We start from the raw sequence: 26,441 nt of genomic DNA, 5'->3' as shown, positions 1-26,441 counted from the left end.
ACAGAGTTGAATATGTGCAAAACAAGTGGCATTTATATACAGTGTGGAGTGCATAATGTTGAAGTTCCAGTAGTGAAGCTGAGGTGTCTATGACGTGTTCAGCAGTCTGATGGCCTGATGGAAAAAGCTGTCTCTCAGTCTGCTGGTACGGGACCGGATGCTGCAGAACCTCCTTCCTGATGGAAGCAGTCTGAGCAGTTTATGGCTGGGGTGACTGGAGTCCTTGATGATCCTCCCCGCTTTCCTCAGGCAGCGCTTCCTGTAGATGTCTTGGAGGGAGGGAAGCTCACCTCCAATTATCCGTTCAGAGCACCGCACTACTCGCTGGAGAGCTTTGCAGTTGTAGGCGGTGCTGTTGCCATACCAGGTGGTGATGCATCCAGTGAGGATGCTCTCAATGGCACAGTGATAGAAGGTCCTGAGGATGCGGGGGCTCATGCCGAATCTTTTCAGTCTCCTGAGAAAGAAGAGGCGCTGCTGCGCCTTCTTCACTGTTTTGTTTGTGTGTACTGACCACGTAAGATCCTCAGCCAGATGTACTCCAAGGAACCGGAAGCTGCTCACTCTCTCCACAGCAGCGCCGTTGATGGTGATGGGGGTGTGTACTTCTCTGCACCTCCGGAAGTCCACTATCAACTCCTTTGTCTTTGCGACGTTGAGGGTGAGATGGTTGTCTTGACACCAGTGGGTCAGGGCGCTGACCTCCTCCCTGTAAGCCGTCTCATCACCGTTGGTGATAAGACCCACCACTGTAGTGTCGTCCGCAAACTTCACAATGATGTTGGAGCTGTTAGTGGCTGTGCAGTCGTAGGTGTAGAGTGAGTACAGGAGAGGGCTCAGTACACACCCCTGTGGAGCACCAGTGTTCAGTGTGATGGGGGATGAGGTGATGCTGCCCAGTCTGACCACCTGGCGTCTGTCAGACAGGAAGCTAAGGATCCAGCTGCAGAGGGAGCTGCTCAGTCCTAGATCCTGCAGTTTCCTGTCCAGCTTCGAGGGAACGATGGTATTGAATGCTGAGCTGTAATCTACAAACAGCATCCTCACATACGTGTCTCTCTTCTCCAGGTGTGACAGGGCAGTGTGTAGTGTCAGGGCTATGGCATCATCAGTGGACCTGTTGTGGCGGTATGCAAACTGTAGAGGGTCCAGTGAGTCGGGTAGTGCAGAGCAGATGAAGTCCCTGACCAGCTTCTCGAAGCATTTGCTTACGATGGGGGTCAGGGCTACAGGTCGCCAGTCGTTCAATGAGGAGATGGTGGAGGATTTGGGTACAGGGACGATGGTGGCCATTTTGAAGCAGGCTGGGACTACAGACACATCAGATGTAATTTCATTACATAAAAGCAGGTCTACAGGAATGAGTGTTAGGAAGGGATTTTAAGGAATTCACTGATTCTGCAAGACTGAGCTCATTAAACAAGTTACAAAGCCAAAGGGTCCTGATAGCAAAATCATAGTTCATGAAATATTTCAGAGTAATTGTAAATGTAAAGGCTGTGATGCATGTCTGTTCAACCTGTAATTATCTATAGACTCGATGAAAACCCTTACAGAGAAGCAAATCTTCTCTGTGAGGTGGAAAAGCAGCAAAGGACGTGTCAGGCCAATGAAAAGGTTATAGCAAAGCAGCATGACTGATTGTGAAGACAAACACGTAAAAAGTTCAGGTAGCAGTGGCTAATGTAGGCTATGAATAAATAATGAGGAACTCTGCTGAACTGTGAAACAGAGCCAGGTTCGGAGTCCTCGCCTCTTGACCTCTATACCGTTCCAAGTCACACTTCACTGCAGAGTCAACAAATGCCAGCTTCCTGGCCTGCTCTCCATATGTGCCAATGTGCTTGAGGGTGGGGTGGGCCAATTTAGTGCAGTATTGTCCCATCAACCAAGATGGCCTCTCTCCTGGGACTATAATTCAACAATGCAGTGTTTACCAAACCTAGTCTTCAAGCAATTATGTGAATGTGTCCAGGGGGCAGGCTTTCCCTACTGTTCAAACTATGGAGTGGAGTTGGTGTTTGCACTGCTGTGCTTTTCAACTCCCCAGAGTCCTCATTGATTCTGAATGGGAATTAAACACCAGGTAGCTGGATCTGAAATGACAAAGCACCACACAGACGGCCGACCACTTCACCAAGTCTGCATGGCACAAACTGACTACACCATCGAATCAAACTGTCACTGCATAATATTTAGTAGGAGGATGAAGGGGTCGAGTTACACGCAGCAGAAAAAGACAACAATTCAGACCAATGACACACACACACTTCAGACTATGTAGTCATAGCGATCCAAGCTGCCCTTCCCCCGCCGCCCCGAATGAAGTCAAGGAACACTTATGACAGTCTATACTGGGAGAAATTTCTGTACCAAAATTGTCAGTGGTAATGTCACGGTTAGTCTGATGTCATACCCCCAGAAAGCCAAGTGACCTCCCAAGCTTACATATGTTTAAGAAAGACATAATGAAAAAAAAACAGTCATCATTTGTTTCTTATTAAATATGAAGCTGTGTCGATGTTTGGTTCGCACAATTCTTCACACTTTTACTGCTGCTTGTTCACAGTGGGATATGGGTACTCTTTTTTATTTATTTAATGGATAACTCTCACCCACTGAGTTTTTATTGACTTTGATTGTCTTGAGCTGTTGCGCATGAAGCTGACATTCCAGCACGAAGGAAAGAGGATCTCGTAGTAACACCAGTACGCGCGTGTGCTTAATTGAATCAAGAGACAGTTCGCTTGCTGGAGTTCAAAAGCATAATACCAGAAACAGATGCTGTTTGCGGTTACAGATAATTCAATTATACTGGTGTTGTTGGCCTAACAGTCAGCCAAGGCTGTGGTAAAAGTGTAGAGGCCATCTCATGTTACCTTTCAGTGACAGAACACAACAGGTGATAATAGCCCTCTGGAGCTGACTTCTATAGATCGATGATATTGAACATACATAACTTATGGTGACACTGAAGACACACGCGATACATGTTCTGCCACTCCAAACGAAAAGCTCAGTGCTCAATAGCATGGCATCACCGGATGTAAAATATATCTTAAAGTCATGAAAACTTCAACACTACAGCTTTTCAAACGTCAAGCGTACCACTGCTCACACACCAAGTCCAGCATGTGAAAGATTTATGTCTGCTGACCTGTGCAACTATGTCCCATCATTCAAAAAGGATTTGGTTTAGATCAAATCAACACAGAGATGTCACAGATATTTCAATCGTGACAGCTCTGTTTATTGGAGGGCATAAAGGTGAGACACCAGACGGGATTTGCAAAGGGTGGGGGCAGTCTATTCTCAGCCGCCCGGTAACGGTCATCCTCTATATGATTCACAGCGCAGACACAGAGGCAAGAAGACAAACAATATCTTAGGCTGCAATATCAGTAATTAATCAAACAAATATATTCAACACTGTGTGGACTGTACACTCATTTGTTAGTTAGTTACCAAGCAAAAATATTTCAACTTCATATTTGTTCCATTCATTTGTTGTTTGCTCTCAATTGGACATAATGAGCAATACCAAGCCAGTTTTACATCCTAAAAACTGGATCGAGTAAATAAATGAACAAATATTCAATAAAGATAACTGCTGGCTGCTGCCTTAAGTGAAAACAGACATAGGTAAGAAATTCTCAGTACAGCACATTTTTGTACCTGCAGTCGCTCTTGAATACACGTCAATGGTAATGTTGAGGTGAATGCATTTCTTTTTCCTTTTGAATAACATTACTGAAAACTCAAGCCATCACCCTCAAGCGACCTGCATCTTTTATTCTCAAGAATTCCAGGCTCTCCAGGACAGAATAAAACACTCAGCCTAAATGTGAGAAGACACAAACTACCAACTACCACAGAATTCTGTTATTTCCGGTTTTTTTAATCATTGTCAAACATTGCATATCTTAGTTATAACAGAAAGCCTAGGCCACGCAAAATGGAGCCTCACAAAGTTTAAGAAGGTTTAGGAGTTGAGTACTCCAGGGAGACTATGAATAGCTTGTTTCTATGGACAAACTTAGCCCGGCTCGGAGCCTCTAGTTTGTCATATTACTTCTAAAAGCATCTTTACAGTTCATGCTGACTGGATTCAGTTATACAGCCCACCTGCATGTGAGCAACCCGTCGCCACACATTTACCCACAATCAACACTACTATCAACATATGACCTTTTAATAGGATACAAAGACACTGCTTCTTAACCTTAACTTGATTTTGGGGAGTGGAATAAATTGTTTGTATATTTGAGTTATGTAAGCAACTGATAAATAAAGTCGCCAGTGGGGAGTTTAAAAGTAAAATGAAAGCGTAAAGAGAAAGTTTGAGCTCACTTACAGTAAAAAGCTGCGATGTGAGTATGAAAGAGAGGATAAGTCCACAGATCGAAGTGGTCAGAGTGCCCATTTTCCACCGACCCAGCACAGGCTGTAAATGCTGGGGGAAAGGGGGGAATACGAGGGTCCTTCACGCCTCCTGGCCACTGGAACGGTGCACCTATTTCAGACTTTTCTTCTAGAAACCCGACTGCTCCGCTGCGTCCCACGCCCGGTGGGACTTCATCAACAGGTAAAACGGATCCCTTCTCGTGTTTTTCTCTCTTTTTCTTTTCAAAAAGATTACGCAAATAAAAAAGATCGACACTATGGGGCTTCTTCTCCCTTGCACTCCGAAACTTGGGACTTGTGGTGGGTTGAATGCAGCCTTGCAAAGTCAATGGGAAGTCCTGTGCGGAGAGTGCGCTGCCGAAAAGTAAAAGGCGGAATGGAATTCATGGAGTGCTCAAAGAGAGTACAACTAATACCACTGTGGGGAGACGTCGCCGAGAATAAAGTGTGTGGTGGTGGTGAAGGACGTTTTTAAGTCTTTACTCGAACAAAAGTAGCAAAGCACCACTGTTCCAATACTTTAGTATCCTGCAAGTAAAAATCCAAAAGTATTCCGGGTAATCTGTAAGAGTGCAGAAATTACTTGATTTCCAAAAGAACGAATTCGGCACAGTGGCTCAGTGACAGGCTTTGATACTGAAGTGGAATTTTGAATGGGTAATTGTAGGACTGATTTGATCAATTGTTGGAAAATTCAGTTAAAATGTAATTTAAAAAATGAAATTCTAAAGTACATTAAAACTGTTTACTGACCATCTGATTCGTGTTTAAATGAGGACAAGTGTAACAGCGTAGTTAATTATTATTTTATTATAACACATATGAGTTACTTTTTGTTTATTTTTAAACTAGCTACACATCTGAATTATCCAGAAATAAGTAACAAGTTTCAGGAACAACACCTAACCTAAAGGGATCTGTTATTTGTCTTTACCTACTGGGGGACATGCTAGTGCTTCATAAATATATATATATATATATATTTAGGAGACGCATTCCTGTAACAAATTCCACTCACTCAATATTTACTGACAACAGTAAAAGCAATGAAGAGTGCCCATCTGTTTGCAGTCAGGACTGGTTCAATTGGTTTGAAAATAAAAGTGTTGCTGCAGAGTTTATGAAAATATGTCGCTTCAGTTCTTGGCAATATATTTGGGCTTTTGTTGCCCTCTACTGGAGTTCTAAAGTGCAGCACACCGACCTCCCAGTGCAGAGATACCCCCACAACCATTTAACTGCCTTGCGTTGCTGTGTGCTGTGTCGCTGGAGACACGTCCCAAATATAAGCTTGTTTGTCAGGACTGAAGTCAGTAGCTGTTTGAAGGACTGGATGTCTGCATCCAACCATTTAAAAGAGTGATACTTTATCACTCTGAGGTTTGAGAGGGCAGCTGTTGCCAATTAAAAGCTAAACCCTGAATAGAGACAGTTATGGGCTGCTTCAGTTTGCTCATGAAAATAGACTAAAAGTAGATGAACAAAATGGGCTCATCATGTTTGGTTGGCATCTAGCGAATTTGACACCTCTGAGCTCCTATCCAGTCGAATCATTTACTGTACAAAAGCAGTCTTCTAAAAAATCAATTCTGTGTCTCATCTTGGAATATCAAAAAGATGTCAAAAGAAAACAAAACAAGGTGTGGAAGGGTAAATACACCAGAGACCTCACAGTAGAGCCAGCCGCGCCTAATCACACGTTTGAGACACATGCAAGGAGGGACAAGGGATTTAAGTTGTTTTATGTTGTCAGAGGTCGCATACCAAAAGTGTTGGAAACACTGCTGAAAGTTATGATAAACTTCCAAACTTTTACTCAGTGAACTCTTTTATTATACTGTAATACCATAAACACCACCATTACATAAACTAAATGCTACAGCATAGAGGATAAATAACACCTAAACTGCTGCAGTTATTCCAAGAGCAGGAATTTGTACCAGTGCTCTATAGACCCCTCTAGCCTCTTGGATACAAGAGGGAGCTTATTTCTGGGTCTGACTGGTCTGACTATGAATGTTTATAAGAGGCATCTCACTGACCACAGTGGTGTGATTTAGGGACTACTCCCTTGCTTGCAGTCAGCAGAAAAGTTCTGGAAAAATCATGTGAAAAAGTTAAGTAAAAAATGTCTTAACCCATTATTATAGGCCTCAAAGTCAACTTAACTTTCAACAAACTGTTTAGTTGTCTGTTTTGTGGCCGTGTTGGAAACGCCAAACGAGTCCTCTGTGAATTCCGAACGTGTGTTGGTGTTCAATAAAGTACTGTTTCAGCAGCATGTTTATGAAGCATAATGCCAGGAGTATATATACATTGTATGTAATTTCATGCCTTTGAGAGTTTTATTTTGTAGTTGGAGAAGTAAATAAACAATGGATTGAAAACTATTCAGAAGTTAAGATCAAGTCTCTCTTTTTTTTTTGTGTCCGACCCTTTAAAACCTGTAGCTTAGCAGTGTTGTTTGTTACTATGTATTGTGATATTACTGTAACTGTGATACAGTGAAGCTGGACTGTTCAGCTGCAGATTACAGCTGCCAAAAACCAACAGACCAGCCAGAAAAAATGAAATGATCCCTCTCTCAGCAAGGGTCAACGCCCCTTGGAGCCTGATGCAAATGAAGTTATGCTGAAAGAAGTTGGAGCACACATAGGATGCTCGTCCCAATCTTTTTCATTTCATCATAATATGTATGTCATATCTTTCCCTGCCCTCTGCTTCGATTGCACCAGATAAGTCCCAAGCAGCGTTTTGTTAAAAAAGTGCTGTTGGTAAATTAGAAAGATGGGAAATGAGAGTAACTCCAGAGTCACTTTGCAGATTACAAGTTGATTATCCGCATGTATAAAGCTACATGTCACAAAGACATCAAGACTTTATATAGTAAATATTTTGCTAAGAGAACTCAAGTTCATTTTAAAAATGACAAAATATTAAAAGCAGTAAACAAGCAATAAGTAAAAACATATATTGCAACTCTGATAATCCTACAAAATTACAGTCTGTAGATAGATAGATATTTTTATATTGTCTGTTTTACCCTTTTATTATTTGTTATCTTATGTGCAGCACTTTGTGATTCTGTCTAGAAAGGTGCTATACAAATAAAATTGCGCATATATATATATATATACAGTGGGGCAAAAAAGTATTTAGTCAGCCACCGATTGTGCAAGTTCCCCCACTTAAAATGATGACAGAGGTCAGTAATTTGCACCAGAGGTACACTTCAACTGTGAGAGACAGAATGTGAAAAAAAAAAATCCATGAATCCACATGGTAGGATTTGTAAAGAATTTATTCATAAATCAGGGTGGAAAATAAGTATTTGGTCAATAACAAAAATACAACTCAATACTTTGTAACATAACCTTTGTTGGCAATAACAGAGGTCAAACGTTTACTATAGGTCTTTACCAGGTTTGCACACACAGTAGCTGGTATTTTGGCCCATTCCTCCATGCAGATCTTCTTGAGAGCAGTGATGTTTTGGGGCTGTCGCCGAGCAACACGGACTTTCAACTCCCGCCACAGATTTTCTATGGGGTTGAGGTCTGGAGACTGGCTAGGCCACTCCAGGACTTCCAAATGCTTCTTACGGAGCCACTCCTTTGTTGCCCGGGCGGTGTGTTTTGGATCATTGTCATGTTGGAAGACCCAGCCTCGTTTCATCTTCAAAGTTCTCACTGATGGAAGGAGGTTTTGGCTCAAAATCTCACGATACATGGCCCCATTCATTCTGTCCTTAACACGGATCAGTCGTCCTGTCCCCTTGGCAGAAAAACAGCCCCATAGCATGATGTTTCCACCCCCATGCTTCACAGTAGGTATGGTGTTCTTGGGATGCAACTCAGTATTCTTCTTCCTCCAAACACGACGAGTTGAGTTTATACCAAAAAGTTCTACTTTGGTTTCATCTGACCACATGACATTCTCCCAATCCTCTGCTGTATCATCCATGTGCTCTCTGGCAAACTTCAGACGGGCCTGGACATGCACTGGCTTCAGCAGCGGAACACGTCTGGCACTGCGGGATTTGATTCCCTGCCGTTGTAGTGTGTTACTGATGGTGACCTTTGTTACTTTGGTCCCAGCTCTCTGCAGGTCATTCACCAGGTCCCCCCGTGTGGTTCTGGGATCTTTGCTCACCGTTCTCATGATCATTTTGACCCCACGGGATGAGATCTTGCGTGGAGCCCCAGATCGAGGGAGATTATCAGTGGTCTTGTATGTCTTCCATTTTCTGATGATTGCTCCCACAGTTGATTTTTTCACACCAAGCTGCTTGCCTATTGTAGATTCACTCTTCCTAGTCTGGTGCAGGTCTACAATACTTTTCCTGGTGTCCTTCAAAAGCTCTTTGGTCTTGACCATGGCGGAGTTTGGAGTCTGACTGTTTGAGGCTGTGGACAGGTGTCTTTTATACAGATGATGAGTTCAAACAGGTGCCATTCATACAGGTAACGAGTGGGGGACAGAAAAGCTTCTTACAGAAGACGTTACAGGTCTGTGAGAGCCAGAGATTTTCCTTGTTTGAGGTGACCAAATACTTATTTTCCACCCTGATTTACGAATAAATTCTTTACAAATCCTACCATGTGGATTCATGGATTTTTTTTTCACATTCTGTCTCTCACAGTTGAAGTGTACCTCTGGTGCAAATTACTGACCTCTGTCATCATTTTAAGTGGGGGAACTTGCACAATCGGTGGCTGACTAAATACTTTTTTTGCCCCACTGTATATATATATATATCTATATATATATACATATATACACACACACACACACACACACACTCTTCAGGTCAACAACCACTGGAATATGTTACCATTTTTTTAAATGAAATTATACAGTTTGGCTGATTTTATAGGCACTGTGTCTGTTCTATCATTTTTGTCAAGAAAATATGGCCAATAATGTGTTGCCAGACTGAGATTAAAGTTAGCAGTGCTTGAAGAATAACCCATAATCACAACCCATCCAGAGAGGTTGGAGAAAAGTATAAACCCATGCAAGCATGGGGGAGACAACTACACACAGAAACACCCGGGAGACTGATGAGACAGCAGTATTAATCCCTGTGACACTATGCTGCCCTTCAAGAAAGGGAAAAGATAGGAAATGAAGACGGGTAAAAGAAGAGGAAAAAGAAGGTTGGTTGAAAAAAAATATTGTATTTTTTTGAGTTATATAAAGGTGTCCAAGGCCTACATTTCAGAAAAAGTACAATTCTCTCTTATAATAGCTGCTGTTATATAATGCTAATAAAATACAGTACTGTGCAAGCCTTGAGTCATCCCTCCTTCTTTCATATTTTGCATCTAAGCCAGACTTTGACATTTTTAAAGTGGTCATTTGCAATAGTTACAATAGACTTCGTGAAGGTCGCGTTCTGTTCAAGGAACTAGATTAGGATGATTTGAGTTTTGTGGCATTTTGAGCCATCCTTCTTGCAGCAGTCATCAGAAGATGTGCACACTGGTGATAAAATGATGGACAGCAACAATAGTCAGGTATGCTGGGCCATTTAAACAATGCTCAGTTGGCACTACAGGGCCCAAAGTGTGCCAGGATGATATTTGTGTTAACACCTGGAGAACACACATTTCAAGCATTAGAAAAAAACATGAATTAGTAACCAGTTTTCATATCGTGAATTTTGAAACCATAGACATGTAACATTTTTCTGAAAGGTTGAAATAAAAGCCTTTTAAGAAATGAAATGCTCCTGCGCAGTATATACTGAGTTTGTACAACAGCATAAACAATGCAAGAGTGCCAGGCACTATGACTGGATTGTGATATCAGAAGGAAGAAACTTGTTTTCAGCAGTCAAGGTAAATAAAGACACTTCAAAAATAATATTTCCTTACGTATTTACTAAAAGCAGCAGTTAGTTTAAATCACTGACCGGTTTGTCTTTCTTGCCTTAAATGCACATTGGTGAATACTGAATTTCACATTTCTGTACACCCAAACAGCACTACACTTAAGTTGTCATGGTCTTAAAACTCATCTGCAGCACTGCACTGTTGAATGAGTGCAGGATTTCCTAATGAAGCCAATACTTACAGAATCAAAACTTGTGTCCACTGCGGCATACTCATCATTTTGTTCGCAATTTATAAGACAGTAATTACCCTCAGATATTTTAGTGTCATTCAAGAGTGCAAAGCATGACTGTACCAAAATTTGATTGTCCGAGTTTTTCCAAAACTACACATTTTATTCTCTTCTATGCTCTCAGTATTTATCAATAGTACTTAATTTTTGGGAGAACACATAACATTTCAAAGAGGAGGTTGGCCCCAGTCAATGCAGTGTTTCCTGTTGACAGAATGAAAGAAAAAAATGAAATGAATAAGAGGACAAGAGGGAAAAAATACATTAGAAAGAAAATTGGAATTTCAAAAGAATTTAAATGTTAAAAAAAGCACCTGTGGTGTCGTAGGGTGGTGACACCTCCACTAGATCACATCCAACAAGGTTCAGACCATGGCATCCCCGAATAATCTCAACTCCCTAAATCCAATCGTGACGATTGATTGAAAAAATGAATTAATAATGCAGCAGAAAATACAACATTTCCTTGCTTGGTGTATGTAGTTTTGTTTATATATAGCTAGTAACTAGTATAGTAAACTTTGAGGTGTCTTTAGCACTTTGATTACCTGTATGGGAGTGAGCCCTGCTATCTCAGGTGTGCCTGTTCCAGGAGCAAAGCCAGGGTCAAGAGCATCAATGTCAAAACTGAGGTATACTGGACCTTTGCCCATCTGATTCCTGACCTCATCCATTAAAGGCGCAAGAGATTTGAACCAACACTCTTCCACTTGCACAACACGGAAGCCCTAGAGGAGTAGAAAAAACACATAGTAGCCTTGTTATGAGAAAATTATTTTGAGACATATGGCATCTCCGAGTCAGTGCCATAAAATGCCCTTGTTCTAGATGAAAGCATTTGCATCTTGTTGTCAAAAAACAAGCACAATAAAGATATAAAATATACCAATTATTAGCATAGATTCTTGCAACTTTATATTAATCCAGTTATACAGCATTTACTCTCCAGACAAAATGCCAAAACCATTATGTTGAATTTATCTGAGGCATTTCCCTATGGGGAACAAGCAAGTAAAGGTTTATTTATCCAACGCCAAAAAATATATGCTACATAAGCATGCTTTACACACATGAAACAGTAACCTAGCAGAGTACCTGTGCCCGACTCCATTCATATGAGTCGGCAGAATAGCCTGAACCCCGAAGGCCAATCTGGACCACTCTCTTGCAGTCCAGTAATCCTTCCTCCACACATCGTCTGAATGGAGTCCCGTGGCCTATTTTCTCCCCCAATACCACATCACTGGTGTCAGCATGAGCATCCACATGGATCAAACCCACTGGGCCATGCCTAACAAATTATCACAGGAACAAGGGCATGGGGTATAAAATGGTTAAAGAGGAAGTTTATCAGTGGCAGCTATATATATTAACTGAGGACTCTTCCTGCATTCTCAGTAAACCCAATTCACACAAAACAGTATTCTTTCATTTTATTGCATTCTCAGATTGTAAAGTCAGTGAATACAAGAATGCATAACTCAAGCGACACCTGAATCATGCATTTTTGGATTTGTAGGCTGTACAGTTTTGGAAGTTTGAGGGAAAAATGCTTAATAGCCGTGTTAAGACAGTTCAACACAGATCAAAACAATGTTTATTGTATCCTAAAGTGTGTAAAAAAGTAGCACTGTATCAGCAGTCTCAACTTCAAATAATTTGCATCACATGTAGTTCCTAGGAATAAAGCACACTTACTTCTCAGCAACGGCTTGCAGGATTGGGTAAGCAATAGTGTGATCGCCACCTGCAGACAAAACTTCCTTAAAATCCAACCTTTGATCAAATCTTCTCTTTGGTTTATAGAGCTATCTAAATGGCTAATAATTGAACATGTATTACAACACTGTGCTTTGTTAAATATTTACTGAGCTATCCTTGACTATCTGTGCAACTGTCTGAATAAAATGTGAGCAAGGGCACTTTTAGAGCGTTTTCTTCACCTCTAGAGATCAGTTTTCTTCTCACCCATAGTTAGCGGGATGCAGCCAGTGGCCAGGATCTTTCTGTAGGCCTCCCTGATGCGTTTGCAAGTGTCTTTCAGGTCATACACATTAACGTTCACATCCCCAATATCAGCAACCACGAGGGACTCATAAGGTGCTGCCCTGGTGCCACTGTTGTAAGCCCTCAGCATGGCCGACTCAACTCTGATCTGTCGTGGGCCAAACCTGTGAACCAGGATGACAGCTATGATTGTTCAAGCACAATGGCTGCTGCTTGGATTTTGCATTTTTTTTTTTTATTGTGACAATTTTTAACCTTGATGGCATGAAAATAGTGTTTACTGTACACAGTAAGGTATTGGGTGGTCAAAATGAATTTGGACGTTTCAGCTTTTGTACATTCCCTGCAGCTGAGGATTTCTGTTGCCTATATATGTGTCAATTGTGTACAAGATGGTCTGTGAAGTTTTGCACAACATGAGGATAAGATTAATTTAGTCACTTTAATTACAAAAGTGAAACTTAAATCTATCTTTAAACGCCTGAAAACATCAGCTTTGTTATGCATGCATCCAATGACAGTCTACGGAGCAGCAGGCCCATACGTTTAAATATTAGCTGCAGAGAAAAACACTACCTTGCGCCAGGTCGGTTCGAGGTCCCGGTATCAATTGGGACGCCAACAAACGCTGCATCAAGCCCTTCTGCGGTGTCCTGGTAAGGTAATTTGGCCATGGTGGGGATCCCGGCCACCCTGGCAACAAACTCGGCGCTCGGTGGTACATTGTAGCGTTTCCCTGAGCATTGTCTGTTCGGATTTATGCAAAGGCCTCGTCTGTCGCTGCAAAGAGCCAAAGTCTGTCGTGGCTGCAAGGCGAAAAAGTCCGCTGCTGCAGCGGTAATGGTACGACTCAAATGCAAGTTTCTCCGAAGCGACGACATGCCTGCTAACTTGAGCGTAAAGTTAAGTTGTGTCAGCAGGCCTTTAAAGGACTTCTGCTACTTTAGTGCTTTATTGTATGCTCGTAATATTTTGTTTTGCGTCGAGCAGCGTAATGAAAAAGTATAGTTGAACAGTATTTATTTAACTTATTAATTTGCACTGTACACACTGTGATATTGGATGCACAAATTGATTCTTATTATGCAGGTTAAGTAATGCACATCTTTGTTAGGCGACTGATTAATTCATTACTTTTCTTATAGGTCTTATAAGTCACAGCATGATTCGGAGCCCTGAAGGCAGCAAGAGTCTGCAAATGAGTAATCGAGGGAGAAACCAGCTGTGACCGTCTATCAGGAAGAGGACCAGCGTTATGAATGATTGATAAACAAAACTTTGAAGAATACATATAAAGTAGTTATAATACTCTCGATCGACAGAATGCGAGTTCTATGATTTTTGCTAATGACTTCATTAAAGTAGAATGTAGAAGAAAATATATAGGGAAAAATGCAATATTACAGCTGTGATAAGATTGAAATTTAAAAGGAAGCCAAATTTGTAATTTCAAAGTTACTTTTGCTCCTGGACACGTCAGCCAAGCCATTTGTTCAATGTACACGACCACATAAGTGGAGTTCAACGGCTGAAGTATTTGTCATTTTCCTGAATTAAGCCTTTTTTATTTTATTCTCTCGGATCTCCAAACAATATAGCTTCCATTGTGATGCCGTGGCTTTACTCAAGATAACAGGTTTCTGGCTAATTGCATTGATTTACACAAGCAAAGCGAATACCCCTTTTTATTTATTTATTTATTTATTAGAAAAAGGACATCCGAGGGTCTTGCCTCCTACCAGATTTTATGAAATTCTGCTCTCTTTTTTGCACAGTCCTGTATTATATTGTCCTGCATAATCCTACCGACTCACGCCTTAGCGGAGGAGGAATTAGCTCCCGAAAGCCTCTTATCGCACATTGGAGGTTCTGAATGGGAAACAATTACTGCGCCAGACGGAGAAGGATTTTCAGTTTGTGCACTTCACCTGTCCTCCTGAAGAGGCAGAGCGAAGATCGTCATCACAGCAGCCTCAGACACCGAGCACCTCAGTCGCAGACACTCCTTTGGCTTGTTTCATTACATTGCATAATACCGACAAGCAATCATGGTAAGCGAGACCTTAATTTCTAACATTTGACTTGCTTATTTGTTACTGTTTAAGTCTAACATATGTGGAAATTAAACTAGGTCGTTTTTTCAGATCTGTTTCTTTCCAAATTACTGCAACCGTGCTTGTTGCCATGCAGTATTCCGCAGCTTACTGTGATCATACATAATTGCGAATAGAAATAGTGTGAGATGTCGTCAGTTCGTTAAGTTCGTACTTAAATGATAAATTACATTCATATGGAAGAGCCTGATCCTTATCCTACACAACTCCTGTAAATCATCTTAGTCTTCACCACTAGCCTTGTCCACTTGCCTTCCATTGGCTCCCTTATCAATTTCTGAACATGATCTCCAGCCATTTAACACAACGTGTATGTAAATGTATGTTACATAAATGCAGTGTCCTCTTTTCTAAAAAATAATTATGTCAGTGACATAATACACCATATTGTGTTTGTGTGTTATATAAAACTAAGCCATCCCTAATATCATATATGCTTAAAAATATACCATAAAATCAAATACAGCACAAATTGTGTTACATATAACCCCAGTGGATGATCTGAATGTGTCTTTTTAAAGAGCCAGCACACTGCAACATGTCTGACCTAGATAATCCTCTCTGTCTACAGTAATCCTGCAGTAGGCAGTTTTATGTCGCAGCACAAAATGCATGGGCTTCTGTAAAATAAATGGCAGACTGAGACTCAATCCAAATGTTATAATAGAATATAGAAAATGTATTATTAACGGTTTCTTGTGCAAGGTAGGGAAAATGTAATTTAAGCAGTTGTGTTAAAGGCAATTTAAAATACGGTACAGTGATTGTTTCATTTGTGAGCCCGATTAATGTGTTTTATCCCTCCTTTTTTTAATTAGCAAAAACTGTTCTGAAAACTGGTTATCTTCAGCAAGTGGAAGACTCGTCTTTGTTTTTAATCCAAATCTTATTTCCCCTTACACTAGCGTGAGTGTATTTCCATCCACGTTGGTCAAGCTGGTGTCCAAATTGGCAATGCCTGCTGGGAGCTTTACTGCCTGGAACATGGGATCCAGCCAGACGGTCAGATGCCCAGTGACAAAGCCATTGGTGGTGGAGACGATTCTTTCAACACCTTCTTCAGTGAGACTGGAGCTGGAAAGCACGTTCCCAGAGCTGTTTTTGTCGACTTAGAGCCCACTGTCATCGGTAAACTTCTAGAAATAAACTTATCGCTGTTGCCTCTTTAATTTGTTAAAACCCTTACATAATTTCTTAATGGTGGTTTTTTGTAGATGAGGTGCGCACTGGGACCTACCGCCAGTTGTTCCACCCTGAGCAGCTGATCACTGGCAAGGAGGATGCTGCTAACAACTACGCCCGTGGACACTACACCATTGGCAAAGAAATCATTGACTTGGTTCTGGACAGGATTCGTAAACTGGTGGGTAAATCAGAGCAGAAGAATCCTGCATAAATGACCTAACTGATGGGTATATCTCTTATCTGGTTGCTGTCTCTCCCTCTCTCTCCTCAGGCTGATCAGTGCACTGGTCTTCAGGGCTTCCTGGTGTTCCACAGCTTCGGCGGTGGCACCGGCTCTGGTTTCACCTCCCTGCTGATGGAGCGTCTGTCTGTCGACTACGGCAAGAAGTCCAAGCTAGAGTTCTCCATTTACCCAGCTCCCCAGGTGTCCACCGCTGTGGTGGAGCCCTACAACTCCATCCTGACCACCCACACCACCCTAGAGCACTCTGACTGTGCCTTCATGGTAGATAACGAGGCCATCTACGATATCTGTCGTAGGAACCTCGATATCGAGCGTCCTACTTACACCAACCTGAACAGGCTGATCAGTCAGATTGTGTCCTCCATCACTGCTTCCCTCCGCTTTGATGGTGCCCTCAATGTTGATCTGACAGAGTTCCAGACCAACTTGGTGCCATACCCCCGTATCCACTTCCCCCTGGCCACCTATGCTCCAGTCATCTCTGCCGAGAAGGCTTACCACGAGCAGCTCTCAGTGGCTGAGATCACAAACGCCTGCTTTGAGCCAGCCAATCAGATGGTGAAATGTGACCCTCGCCACGGCAAGTACATGGCCTGTTGCCTTTTGTACCGTGGTGATGTGGTACCCAAAGATGTCAATGCTGCCATTGCCACCATCAAAACTAAGCGCTCCATCCAGTTTGTGGACTGGTGCCCCACTGGTTTCAAGGTTGGCATCAACTACCAGCCCCCCACTGTGGTTCCTGGTGGAGATCTGGCCAAGGTCCAGAGGGCTGTGTGCATGCTGAGCAACACAACTGCTATTGCAGAGGCCTGGGCTCGGCTCGACCACAAGTTCGATCTGATGTACGCTAAGCGTGCCTTTGTTCACTGGTACGTGGGTGAGGGTATGGAGGAGGGAGAGTTCTCCGAGGCCAGAGAGGACATGGCAGCTCTGGAGAAGGATTATGAGGAGGTGGGAGTTGATTCTATTGAGGGTGAAGGAGAAGAGGAAGGAGAGGAGTACTGAAAGGGTCATGAGGGATTATACAGGAAACTTCAGTGTGTTCCTAAATACATTCCAGTCTATTTATTACCCGTTTGACTTTGTTCAGAGTATAAATTATTAAAATGCTAATATGGCTCTGTCTTAAATAAAGTTTCTGAAAAATGAAGTCTTGTATCAAACCTTTTTTTGCATAACAACACCTTTAAGTTGTGAGGGATTTTTAGAGAAACAATTTTAGTTTGTCCAAGATCACATGGAAAAATCCAGGTGAAATCTGCTTTGGAACTCCAAGAAAAAGACATTTAAGATCAGGCCGCAACTTGTTATTTCACAAACAGTGCTAATAATATTCATCATCAAAATTTTAAAAAAAAAATGTATGGATATTACTATATCACCAATACGAGTTATTTATTTTGAAAATATCTAAAGACAAAGGAAAGAACTTGAACAACCACTTCAGGGCTCTTTAACACTTTTATTCTGAAACACTGCAAAAAAAACGACATACATCTAAAATCCATCTTATAATCTTTTGTAGGAAGCCATATACATGCATCCCTTTCATTCTTTTTGACAGTAGATTATCCTAATATGAAGGATTAAGTCCCAATATTTCAATTATTATGAAATCTGTATATTATATTAGCTGAAAACCTCAGCTCTGAACAGGTGCATAACATGAGCATAAAGTGCAAACAGCAGCAATGTGGAACAAAGTCAGATCCTTAAGATTAATTAATTACTCATGCATGACACATCAGGATCAATGTGATTCATATGTTCTAGCATTTAGGACAGGTCTATGTTCCTTAGCTGTGAAATATCAGTGTACAACTGACTGCAACACACATATCCACTGACAACCAGATCAAGGGGCAACTTTATGTCCTACTTGTGAACCTTTCACTTGGTCTTACCCTACACAGTAGAGTCTAACTTGATCTGTATTGACCTCCACATTTACTGGTACAAAAAATTTTCATAGTTGCAAAAATAACTGCATGAATGTGAGTTTTTGTTTGTTTTTTCCCCCACAGGCTGATTTGAAAAAGTGTATCATAATTTGGAAAACAAAATATCCACTCACATAATAGAATTTCTTGCTGCGAAGCAACTCAAATGTTGGGAAAAATTAAACACAATCACTCCCCAGCAGCCGTCTCAGTAATCCACAATGCATTGCACGTGTAAGACAAACTGCATTTTTGTATGATGGGTACCAATAACACTTGAATGTTTGAAGTGCTTGAATTCCTGCTGATACAGTGATGATGGCAAGTGAAACATATTCACAAGTATGTGAGAAATGCAGATAAGTAACATTAGCAGCATTAGAGGACACAGGTTTGAGGGTCGGGTTCTTGAAAAGGGAGAATTACACCACTTGGCAATTCATGATAAATAATCAAACAATACCCACAGCCATTAGATGTTACAGCTAAAACAATAAATACCACACATACAGAAGTCTGAGTATTGAAAGCAATTTTAAGCCCCAGTTTATCCATATCAGTGACTCTCAGCTACGTGTTTGAGTTAATCTAGACAGACAGCACGCAGGCCTGGCTCTGCTCTCGCCCATAGAGGAGGAAGCCTACAGCAGTGCGCAGGTCCTCCAGCTCTAAGTTAGCCAGGAAACTCCTCTGAAGCTCCGCCTCCACTTTGTTCCCACTGGGCCCCTGACAGCCCTTAAGGAGAACCACAGCAGACTGGCAGAGCAACCAATCAGCCAGCTTCCTCATGCCCACACTGTCCTGGTTAGCCAGAGCCTTCCGACCCCAGAGGCTCAGATGTAGCATGTTAGCTGCCACACGGGCAGTGGGGCGCTGCAGGGTATGAAGAACATGTTTCAGTAGTGGAATGGTAGAGATGCCTCTCAGGTAAATCTACAGAAAATGTTAACTTCACAATTCCCCTTAGTGTTGAGAGAATTGTGATTTTTTTTAGTTCAATGTTTTGGTTTAATAAATGAAACTATATTGTTTTAGCTCTCTTTTACTGAAAACTTAAATATTAAACTAAACACAGCCCCTTCTTCACCTTGTTTGGGTTCCTCCTGAGAAGTAAGCGTATCACGAACTGCACATCAGCTGGAACACTGGAGGGTAGAGGAGGAAGCTGCTTCTCCTGGTAATTCCTGCTCTCCAGCCCCACTGCTCGATAGAATGGATTTTGCTGTCCAAATATCTCGTAGGAAATGGCGCCCACGGCCCAGGCATCTGCCTTGCTGTAGTCAAGCACCACACCACATCCTGGAACTGCAGTGGCCACCTGATGGCAGAAAAATTATGAGAAATTAAAGTGATTAAATATCTGGTTAACTGCAAATTATCTATTTATATGAATTCTTATTTATCTTAATGATTCATTTCAAAACACAAAGATACAATTAGGTTACTTGAATGGTATCCAAGTGTCACCTCCGGTTATAACCAGAGTGGAGGCAAAAGTCACAAAATTCAGTCTTAATAGTCACCAATAAGAGATGGCGCAGCAACTGTGGCTACTCAGTTACAATAAAGACATTTTTAATCTTACCTCCGGAGCCATAAGTGAAGCATTCCCTCCTTTGCTGACCCAAATGCTGTTGAAGGGCAGCTGCAGACTAGAATCGCTCTGGGCCAGACAGCATCCAAAGTCAGAAATCACTAAACGGGGGCAACCATCTGCATAAAGGACAAATCAATATAACACCGGTGACCCAAACAGACCTCAAGCTGGCATAGTTTACATTTGGCTTTAAACTGTTCTGTTATTGACAGAATTTTGTTCGGACCTGAGTCGAATTCCAACAGCACGTTGTCTGATTTTAGATCCCTGTGAGCGACACCCTCTCTGCACAAATGGTCAATCCCCTCAAGGAGCTGCAGCACCATCAGAGTGCCCTGCCTGCGGCTTGGTGTGGACATTTCCAGGTACTGCCTCAGTGTGCATGGATAGCTATGACACAAAAAATCTGTGAAGTTACTGAATAAAAATGACCTGACACGTACACTATAAAAAAAACCCCAACAAAATAATAAAAATCTCTGAAAACAAAGACAGTGACTTTTTTTTTTTTTTTTTATACACAATGTTTCTAGCACACATACTGGGTTGGACTGAGGTAGGTAGGAAGGTAGGTCTTACTTCTTCATGACCAGGAAAAGAGTGCGATTGTTGCCCAGGCCTGTAGGGTTAAGCCTGGGTGGCAAAACATCTGGATATTCCTCCTGAGCACCTGGTAGCAATGGAACATCTGCAGTAAAAGCCCGGTACACTCGGATTACATTAGGGTGTGCTGACACTCTTTTGGGCAGGACTCCGAAATGTCTGCATGTAGAGAAATCACAGCCATTCATTAGTACGTTTCCTATCCTTAGGTCACCACTCTGAGGCAGGAATAAAAAGAACTGAGGTTATAATACTTACCCATCCAGAGTAATTTCTTCTTTTTCCTGCTTTAAGGCATGAGGACCTGCAGGGACCAGCTCCTGAGACATAGACTTTAAGATGGCCTCACTTGATGACCCAGCCTGCAAACAAATAGCAAAATACCCGTCGGTACTGATGTGTGGCTCTTTTTCGTTTGTTTTCATACAGAGGATTAAAACCTAAAACAGATGTGAAATCATTATCAAACCATTAGTATACTACCCACCCCAAAGTTCCACATCATCTTAATAGCAAAAGGGAAGTTCCTTAGTGAGCAGCATGTCAGAGATCGAGGTGCCTCAGCTTCCACTTCACCTTCTTTTATCTGCACCAGGGAGCATTTTCTGGCACTTTGCTTTGGAGGAGCAAACTGAGCTGCAGCCTCATACACAGCTGCATTGGAGCCTTTCCCAATCTGGTTCCCTAGAATGTAATCCTCCAGTTTATATCCAGAGGTGAATGGCTTAAATGGACTCTGGAATTTCTTCTTTCTAAAAACAGCCTGCAGGGGAAAGCAATAACAATAATAATAATAATAATAAGCTACACAAAGATATGTTCATATCAATCACGTGCTATAAACAAATTTAGTCAAGAAAAAAAAAAGGAAAAACAATCAGACTGTATACAACAACTTTTTAAAGCCCCCAAATGTACCTACACTTGTTATAGACGCAGCTAGAGACATATTAAAATAATAAAAAGTAAATTAATGCAAGATTGCAACCAGGTTATCCATTCAGGCCTCAGTGCAAACAGCATGAAAATTAAAGAACGTACACAAATCTTGGGTCTATGCATTACCGTATCAACAAAACATTCATAAATGTAAAAACAATATGCAGAATTGGTGAAGATACAAATAAACAAACTTTCAGTGAAAAAAAAAACCCCAATACGGCAAATAACCATGAAAATAAAGACTAAAAGAAAAACGACTACTAACAAACCACTTTGTCAGAAGCTACTACACTTAACGACTTAAATGTCGCTTAGGTACCCTACTGTGACCTACTTTTAGATACCATACCTGGATCTCCTGGCATGTTGAAGCACTCTTTCTGTCATCCTCCAACTGTTGTTCGATAAGCCCCACACCGAGACCGAAAGCCAAAAATACAGCTCTGTTACGCGGGGACCCGCCAGCAAACCTCCTGAAGCCGGCGGACTGAAGCTGAGCTGCCAGGCCTTTCAGAGAAGTGCGGTAATAGCGGTACCGAGACGGCAGGAAAGCCTGAGGCTGAGCGGTGCGGACCGACGGGCCTGCACGGAAACGGTCAGCTCGGAGCTTTGCTGCGAGTCGGCCACCGGATTTCAGGAGACCGAGCTGAAAGACCGACCGGCCCAACTCGAGTCCCCGGCTAATAGCGTGTTTCACAGACATAATTTACCCGGACAGGTAACTTAAGCTGCTACAACGAAGTTTTACTTCTGCCTAGCTCTCTACGCCTAGCTCTCGAAAGGCCCCACAAGAGGACAGCGTTATGTAAACAAAACAATAACTGCTGCTGCTGAGCATGCGCAAACCTTTAGACTGTCTTCTTTTCGTTTACCGGAGGGTGGCGTTTAACGATCAGGGGACATATCAGGGTATAAACACAAATACATTTAATCATGTCACAAATACAGGATCACTAGAGGTTCAATTTATGCTGGGCTGCCGAGCACACTATATATTATAAAAAAAATGTATAACAACCCAGTCCCCAATGGCATTTAAAAGGTTGTTTAAGGCCTGACACAAAAATGTTTGAGTAGTTTCTCCCTCCTTAACTACTCAAGGTGATGTAGATTTTTTTCTTTTCTTTTCTGTTTGTTTCTTTTCTTTTTTTTCTTTTAAAAAGTCATCCAACTACCCATGTGGATACTTATTTTATTAGAAAACTGGCAAAAATTATGGCTTGCCTATGTGGTACAGACCACCCAAGAATCTGTTACTTTGCACTAATTAGTGAATATCTGTATCTGTGCATTACACCTGTACAGTTTATAAATGAAGCCTGCTAATTAGGTTTGCTGTTGTAAGTGTTGTCAGTTCATAGTTTTGTTGTATGTTGGATACAACATGTTAATTTAGTGAATTCTGGTCAAAAGGAGGGTGAAGCTTTACCATGTCACTGACATGTTGGCCAGTGGGTGTGCAGTGTCCCTCAGTTTCACAGTCCTGATATAAACTGGTGAAAATGCTCAGCCTGAAGCTTCACAACCTGACTTCTCTAAACATCAAGGTGACTATATCCATCTTTTATTTAAAATGTATGTTGTCTTGATGCATGCTCAATCATCCAGGTAAGTAAATCTCCAAAAGTTGATTCTGTTCATCACTTGGATGAGTCACGAAATGTTTCTCCCACGCTACGTCCAGATGAACAGAATCAACTTTTGGAGATGAAATGTATGATCTCACAAGAAATGTGTGGCTCAAATAAGAGATATTTTAATCATTAATTCATCACTACTAAAATTATTAATTTAAACTTAACAGTTATGCAACTACAGAGGAACCACACAAGTGTACAAAACCACACAAGTGTACAAGATCTGTAGCATAAGACTATAAAAACAAATTTAGCTTCCATTAATGCTTATAAAAAATTGGACAAATGGTAGCATTTGCTTGATCACATGATCAATGCCAAACCTGTAGCATGTATAGTTTATCTCTGAAGTTCCATTGGGTAGGATCCAGTCACCTTACTGTAAACAACAACAACAAAAAAGCAGAGAGAATGCCCCTGACATACAATATTACAAGTTCAAATGACCACCTAATCCTTTTTGGTAAATGTAATTATCACACACACACACACACACACACACACACACACACACACACACACACACACACACACACACACACACACACACACACACACACACACACACACAGTAGAGGTCAGATACTGTGTGTATACTCTTAAAAAGTTTGAAAACCCACCAAGGTTAAAGGCACTTTTTTAAACCTTATTTTCATTTTGTGTAGATCATTGTTTGTTCATTCGTTGTTTGTTGTTAGTTTAGCACATGCATAACCAACTAACTAGATGGGGTCACTGTGCCAAACAAGGACACTGATTTATAAAAGTCTTCATTTAACAATCATTTCCACTGGACCAGGATGTATCATACACACTTACTGCACTATTTTCAACTTATTCGTAGTCATAATGTTTCACTGTTAAATTATAGTTAACCTCAACAGGTTCACATGAATTTCCCAGTAATATACTTCCCAGCATGCCATTATTTTTAATCAGAGCTTTTTAGGATATGTTATAACTTTGTTAGGTTAACTGGCGTAGGTGTGAATGTGAGCATGAATGTTTAGGTTTAGCTTAACAACAGAAACCAGCACCAGAGAGAAGCTGTAATTATTCAGTGTGCAGCAGGATAGCTTCTATATTTAGTTGTTTAGATACAGTACCCAACAACTTGATTAGGCACCCAGTGTGAGGTTAATGCCACAGCTGCCCTAAGTTGCTCTATAACACGAGTAAACACTTTCCTAAGGAGTTCTTTATGTTTAAAACAAGACCCGAGTTCAGTGAAGTCGATAATTTTGAGTTTTAAACAGGTTTTTGACAGATTACTAAAATATTTGTTTGTTTGTCTAGCTGCATTATGTAACCATTTGCTATGTGTTTTATGAACATATAAAGGTCAGCTCTTCTTTGTGAAGAAAAATTGAGCACTTTGTTGATTTTTATATTCTAAGCAACTTTTGGACATTTTGGACTTTGAACACAAGAGACTGATAGAAGCATGATACAGACAATCAGCATCTTCACTGTCACTGTGGATGGGTTAACCTTTTATTCCATACTAGTAGTAGTAGCAAGTATCACTTGTCAGTTTATAGACCCAGTGCATTGGTAAAATTGTTCTTAAAGCTGCACTAATTGAAACTGTCATATTTACAATGAAGCTTAAATAAAATATAAGAGGTTTTGCTTGTAGTAACAGGCATAATAGGAAAATTGATTCATGTGAAAACAACAACATTGGTGATTTTTCAATAGTACTATTCACTTTGAATGATTAACACAGTTACTAATTATACTGCTATAGTACCAACAAAAAATAAAAAGGATATCATAACAACAAGTCTTTCTTTTATTATTCCCTATCAGAAAAAAGAGTGACAATCAATTAATTATAGGTGCAATATTGACATATTTCCAGGAACATTTTAGAAATTCCTAACATTAATATTTATTCATTTCAGGCCCATCTGAAAATTATGTTCATTTAACTGTTTTTGAAAAAAATCGCTCATGGTGTGTTGTCAATAACCCAGTTAATCCACTGAATATAGCTCCTGACTCTGGTGTAGACACCAGGGTAGTACTGATTTGCACAGCCAATACCCCAGGAGACAATGCCCTCAAAGTAGCCATTGCAGACAAGGGGGCCCCCGGAGTCGCCCTGTGGAGTACCACAACAAATCAGGATTGTTTTTTGATAATAGAGCATTTCACATTCACCCTTAAATGGAAAATGTTAAATATTATTAAAATGACACTGAAATTATATGTAAATCATCACTGGTTAAAATATATTTTATAGCATATATAACAGGTGTCATTTTGCCTATAAATTTAAGAGGAAATATTCATTTAAAAATAGTATTACTCTACAAAATGCAGTTGCTAAGTAGTAATTAAGCATACCACAAACACAAAATAAATCATGTTTTCCATGAATGTATACCTGGCAAGAGTCCTTTCCCCCGTATGGAGATCCAGCACAAAGCATACCTGGTTTGATCCTGCCCCAGTAATACCAAGTGCAGTAAGGTATTTCTCTTACATCCACAGCACGTAGCACAGGGGAGAGGGTGTAACTGTAAACCTGTGTCACTCCCCAGCCACTCACTATGCAGGTGCCACTAAAGGGAGGGGTACCTTCATCAGGTATCAGAACTGGCTGAACATAAGCATTCAGCTGTGCTGGTCTGCTAAGCTGTAACACAAACCAAAGTTAGGGTGGTACCATTGTGAGATCACATTTTTTGTAGCTAAGTACAAGTCCTACTTACCTTAATAAGCATGATGTCATTCTCATATGTCCTGAAATTATAATTGTGTACATATATCTTTGAGACATTGAAGATCTGTTCAAATCCCTCTGTTTTGATCAGGCTGTGCTCACATAGCACAACCCTCATAAAATTACTCCTGTTAAACAGAAAGAGACAAAACGAAATGAGAATTTCACATATGTTCTTTCAAAACAGACCTTTTTCCATCAATAATTATTAAACATTTTCATTAATGTTTATTAGTAAAGCTGCAATCTTGCTGCATGGTGTCAGTACTTACGGTCTCCAGCAGTGGGCAGCAGATACCACCCACTCCGGGTGAACTAGCGTGGCTCCACAATAGTGATCCCCGACCTCAGTCTGAAGGGATGCCTGGTATTTGATAGAGTATGGTTCGACCTCTTGACCCCCGATGATCCTTCCTGTATTCTCTTTCTCTGTGACAAAAGACAGAGCGAATCAGACAATTTGACTCTATATTTTATGTTCTTTTGGTTTACAACAAAAAAGATAGATTGTCAGGGTAATGTGTCTTAAAAAAAAAAAAAAAAAAAAAAAAGCAGAATATTCTAGTAAGTTTCTTAACTTAAAGAAGTCTAGTTGTTTTCGTTCCAAGCTCCTTATAATATTCCAGTTCTGTATTCATTTCTACAGTATTGTCTGGCTTCATAAACTGAGTCAGACAGCAGTATTACAGCCACGTCACAGAAAATTTCTCCTGATCGACTAACATGTCTGTTTTTGTCAGCTGTTTTAAAGTCTTTGTGTATTAGTCTTTAGATCTAAACATTGAGACTAGAATTTCATATCCTTTGCTAAGTGTCTTGGAATGAAAAATTCAAAGATATAACTCACGTGAATTTACTGAAAAAGACAAAAGAAGCAGCACAGTAGTGATTGCCACAGCAGCCAT

General features: G+C 40.9%; 5 protein-coding genes across 21 annotated transcripts in view; 1 reads left to right on the top strand and 4 right to left on the bottom strand.

Annotated features, from left to right (window-relative positions):
• hspg2 (heparan sulfate proteoglycan 2) overlaps window positions 1-4,838 on the bottom strand; it is a 93,976-nt gene extending 89,138 nt beyond the window's left edge. For 13 of the 17 annotated variants that reach the window (XM_026154414.1, XM_026154420.1, XM_026154416.1 and 10 more), the window contains exon 1: window positions 4,355-4,838. In XM_026154414.1, coding sequence (XP_026010199.1) covers window positions 4,355-4,423 — 69 coding nt within the window. In that variant the 5' untranslated portion in view covers window positions 4,424-4,838. The remainder of the gene's footprint in view (window positions 1-4,354) is intronic. The other 4 variants (XM_026154419.1, XM_026154428.1, XM_026154429.1 and 1 more) reach the window with 2 other exon arrangements.
• A 4,768-nt stretch (window positions 4,839-9,606) lies between these two features.
• On the bottom strand, window positions 9,607-13,452 carry agmat (agmatinase (putative)). The gene is made up of 7 exons (XM_026154167.1): window positions 13,117-13,452; window positions 12,502-12,704; window positions 12,232-12,280; window positions 11,629-11,824; window positions 11,082-11,261; window positions 10,848-10,932; window positions 9,607-10,737 (listed from the first exon to the last, which is right to left on the bottom strand). The coding sequence occupies exons 1-7, from the start codon at window positions 13,419-13,421 to the stop codon at window positions 10,664-10,666; spliced, it is 1,092 nt and encodes a 363-aa protein (XP_026009952.1). The 5' UTR covers window positions 13,422-13,452; the 3' UTR covers window positions 9,607-10,663.
• A 1,030-nt stretch (window positions 13,453-14,482) lies between these two features.
• LOC113013246 (tubulin alpha-1B chain) lies at window positions 14,483-17,236 on the top strand. The gene is made up of 4 exons (XM_026153985.1): window positions 14,483-14,591; window positions 15,560-15,782; window positions 15,869-16,017; window positions 16,111-17,236. The coding sequence occupies exons 1-4, from the start codon at window positions 14,589-14,591 to the stop codon at window positions 17,089-17,091; spliced, it is 1,356 nt and encodes a 451-aa protein (XP_026009770.1). The 5' UTR covers window positions 14,483-14,588; the 3' UTR covers window positions 17,092-17,236.
• Window positions 17,237-17,528: 292 nt separating this feature from the next.
• On the bottom strand, window positions 17,529-22,010 carry pink1 (PTEN induced kinase 1). The gene is made up of 8 exons (XM_026153984.1): window positions 21,518-22,010; window positions 20,714-20,989; window positions 20,485-20,588; window positions 20,203-20,385; window positions 19,850-20,013; window positions 19,612-19,739; window positions 19,114-19,344; window positions 17,529-18,899 (listed from the first exon to the last, which is right to left on the bottom strand). Exons 1-8 carry the CDS (start codon window positions 21,869-21,871, stop codon window positions 18,615-18,617), a joined length of 1,725 nt encoding a protein of 574 aa, XP_026009769.1. The 5' UTR covers window positions 21,872-22,010; the 3' UTR covers window positions 17,529-18,614.
• A 2,606-nt stretch (window positions 22,011-24,616) lies between these two features.
• On the bottom strand, window positions 24,617-26,441 carry LOC113013295 (trypsin-3). Its single transcript, XM_026154092.1, has 5 exons — window positions 26,384-26,441; window positions 25,809-25,965; window positions 25,526-25,664; window positions 25,198-25,449; window positions 24,617-24,912 (listed from the first exon to the last, which is right to left on the bottom strand). Exons 1-5 carry the CDS (start codon window positions 26,439-26,441, stop codon window positions 24,760-24,762), a joined length of 759 nt encoding a protein of 252 aa, XP_026009877.1. The 3' UTR covers window positions 24,617-24,759.

The sequence above is a fragment of the Astatotilapia calliptera genome, chromosome 20 (assembly GCF_900246225.1).
Source record: "Astatotilapia calliptera chromosome 20, fAstCal1.2, whole genome shotgun sequence".
Taxonomy (NCBI): domain Eukaryota; kingdom Metazoa; phylum Chordata; class Actinopteri; order Cichliformes; family Cichlidae; genus Astatotilapia; species Astatotilapia calliptera.
Note: the sequence above shows the minus strand (reverse complement) of the source record. Positions and strands in the feature narration are given on the sequence as shown.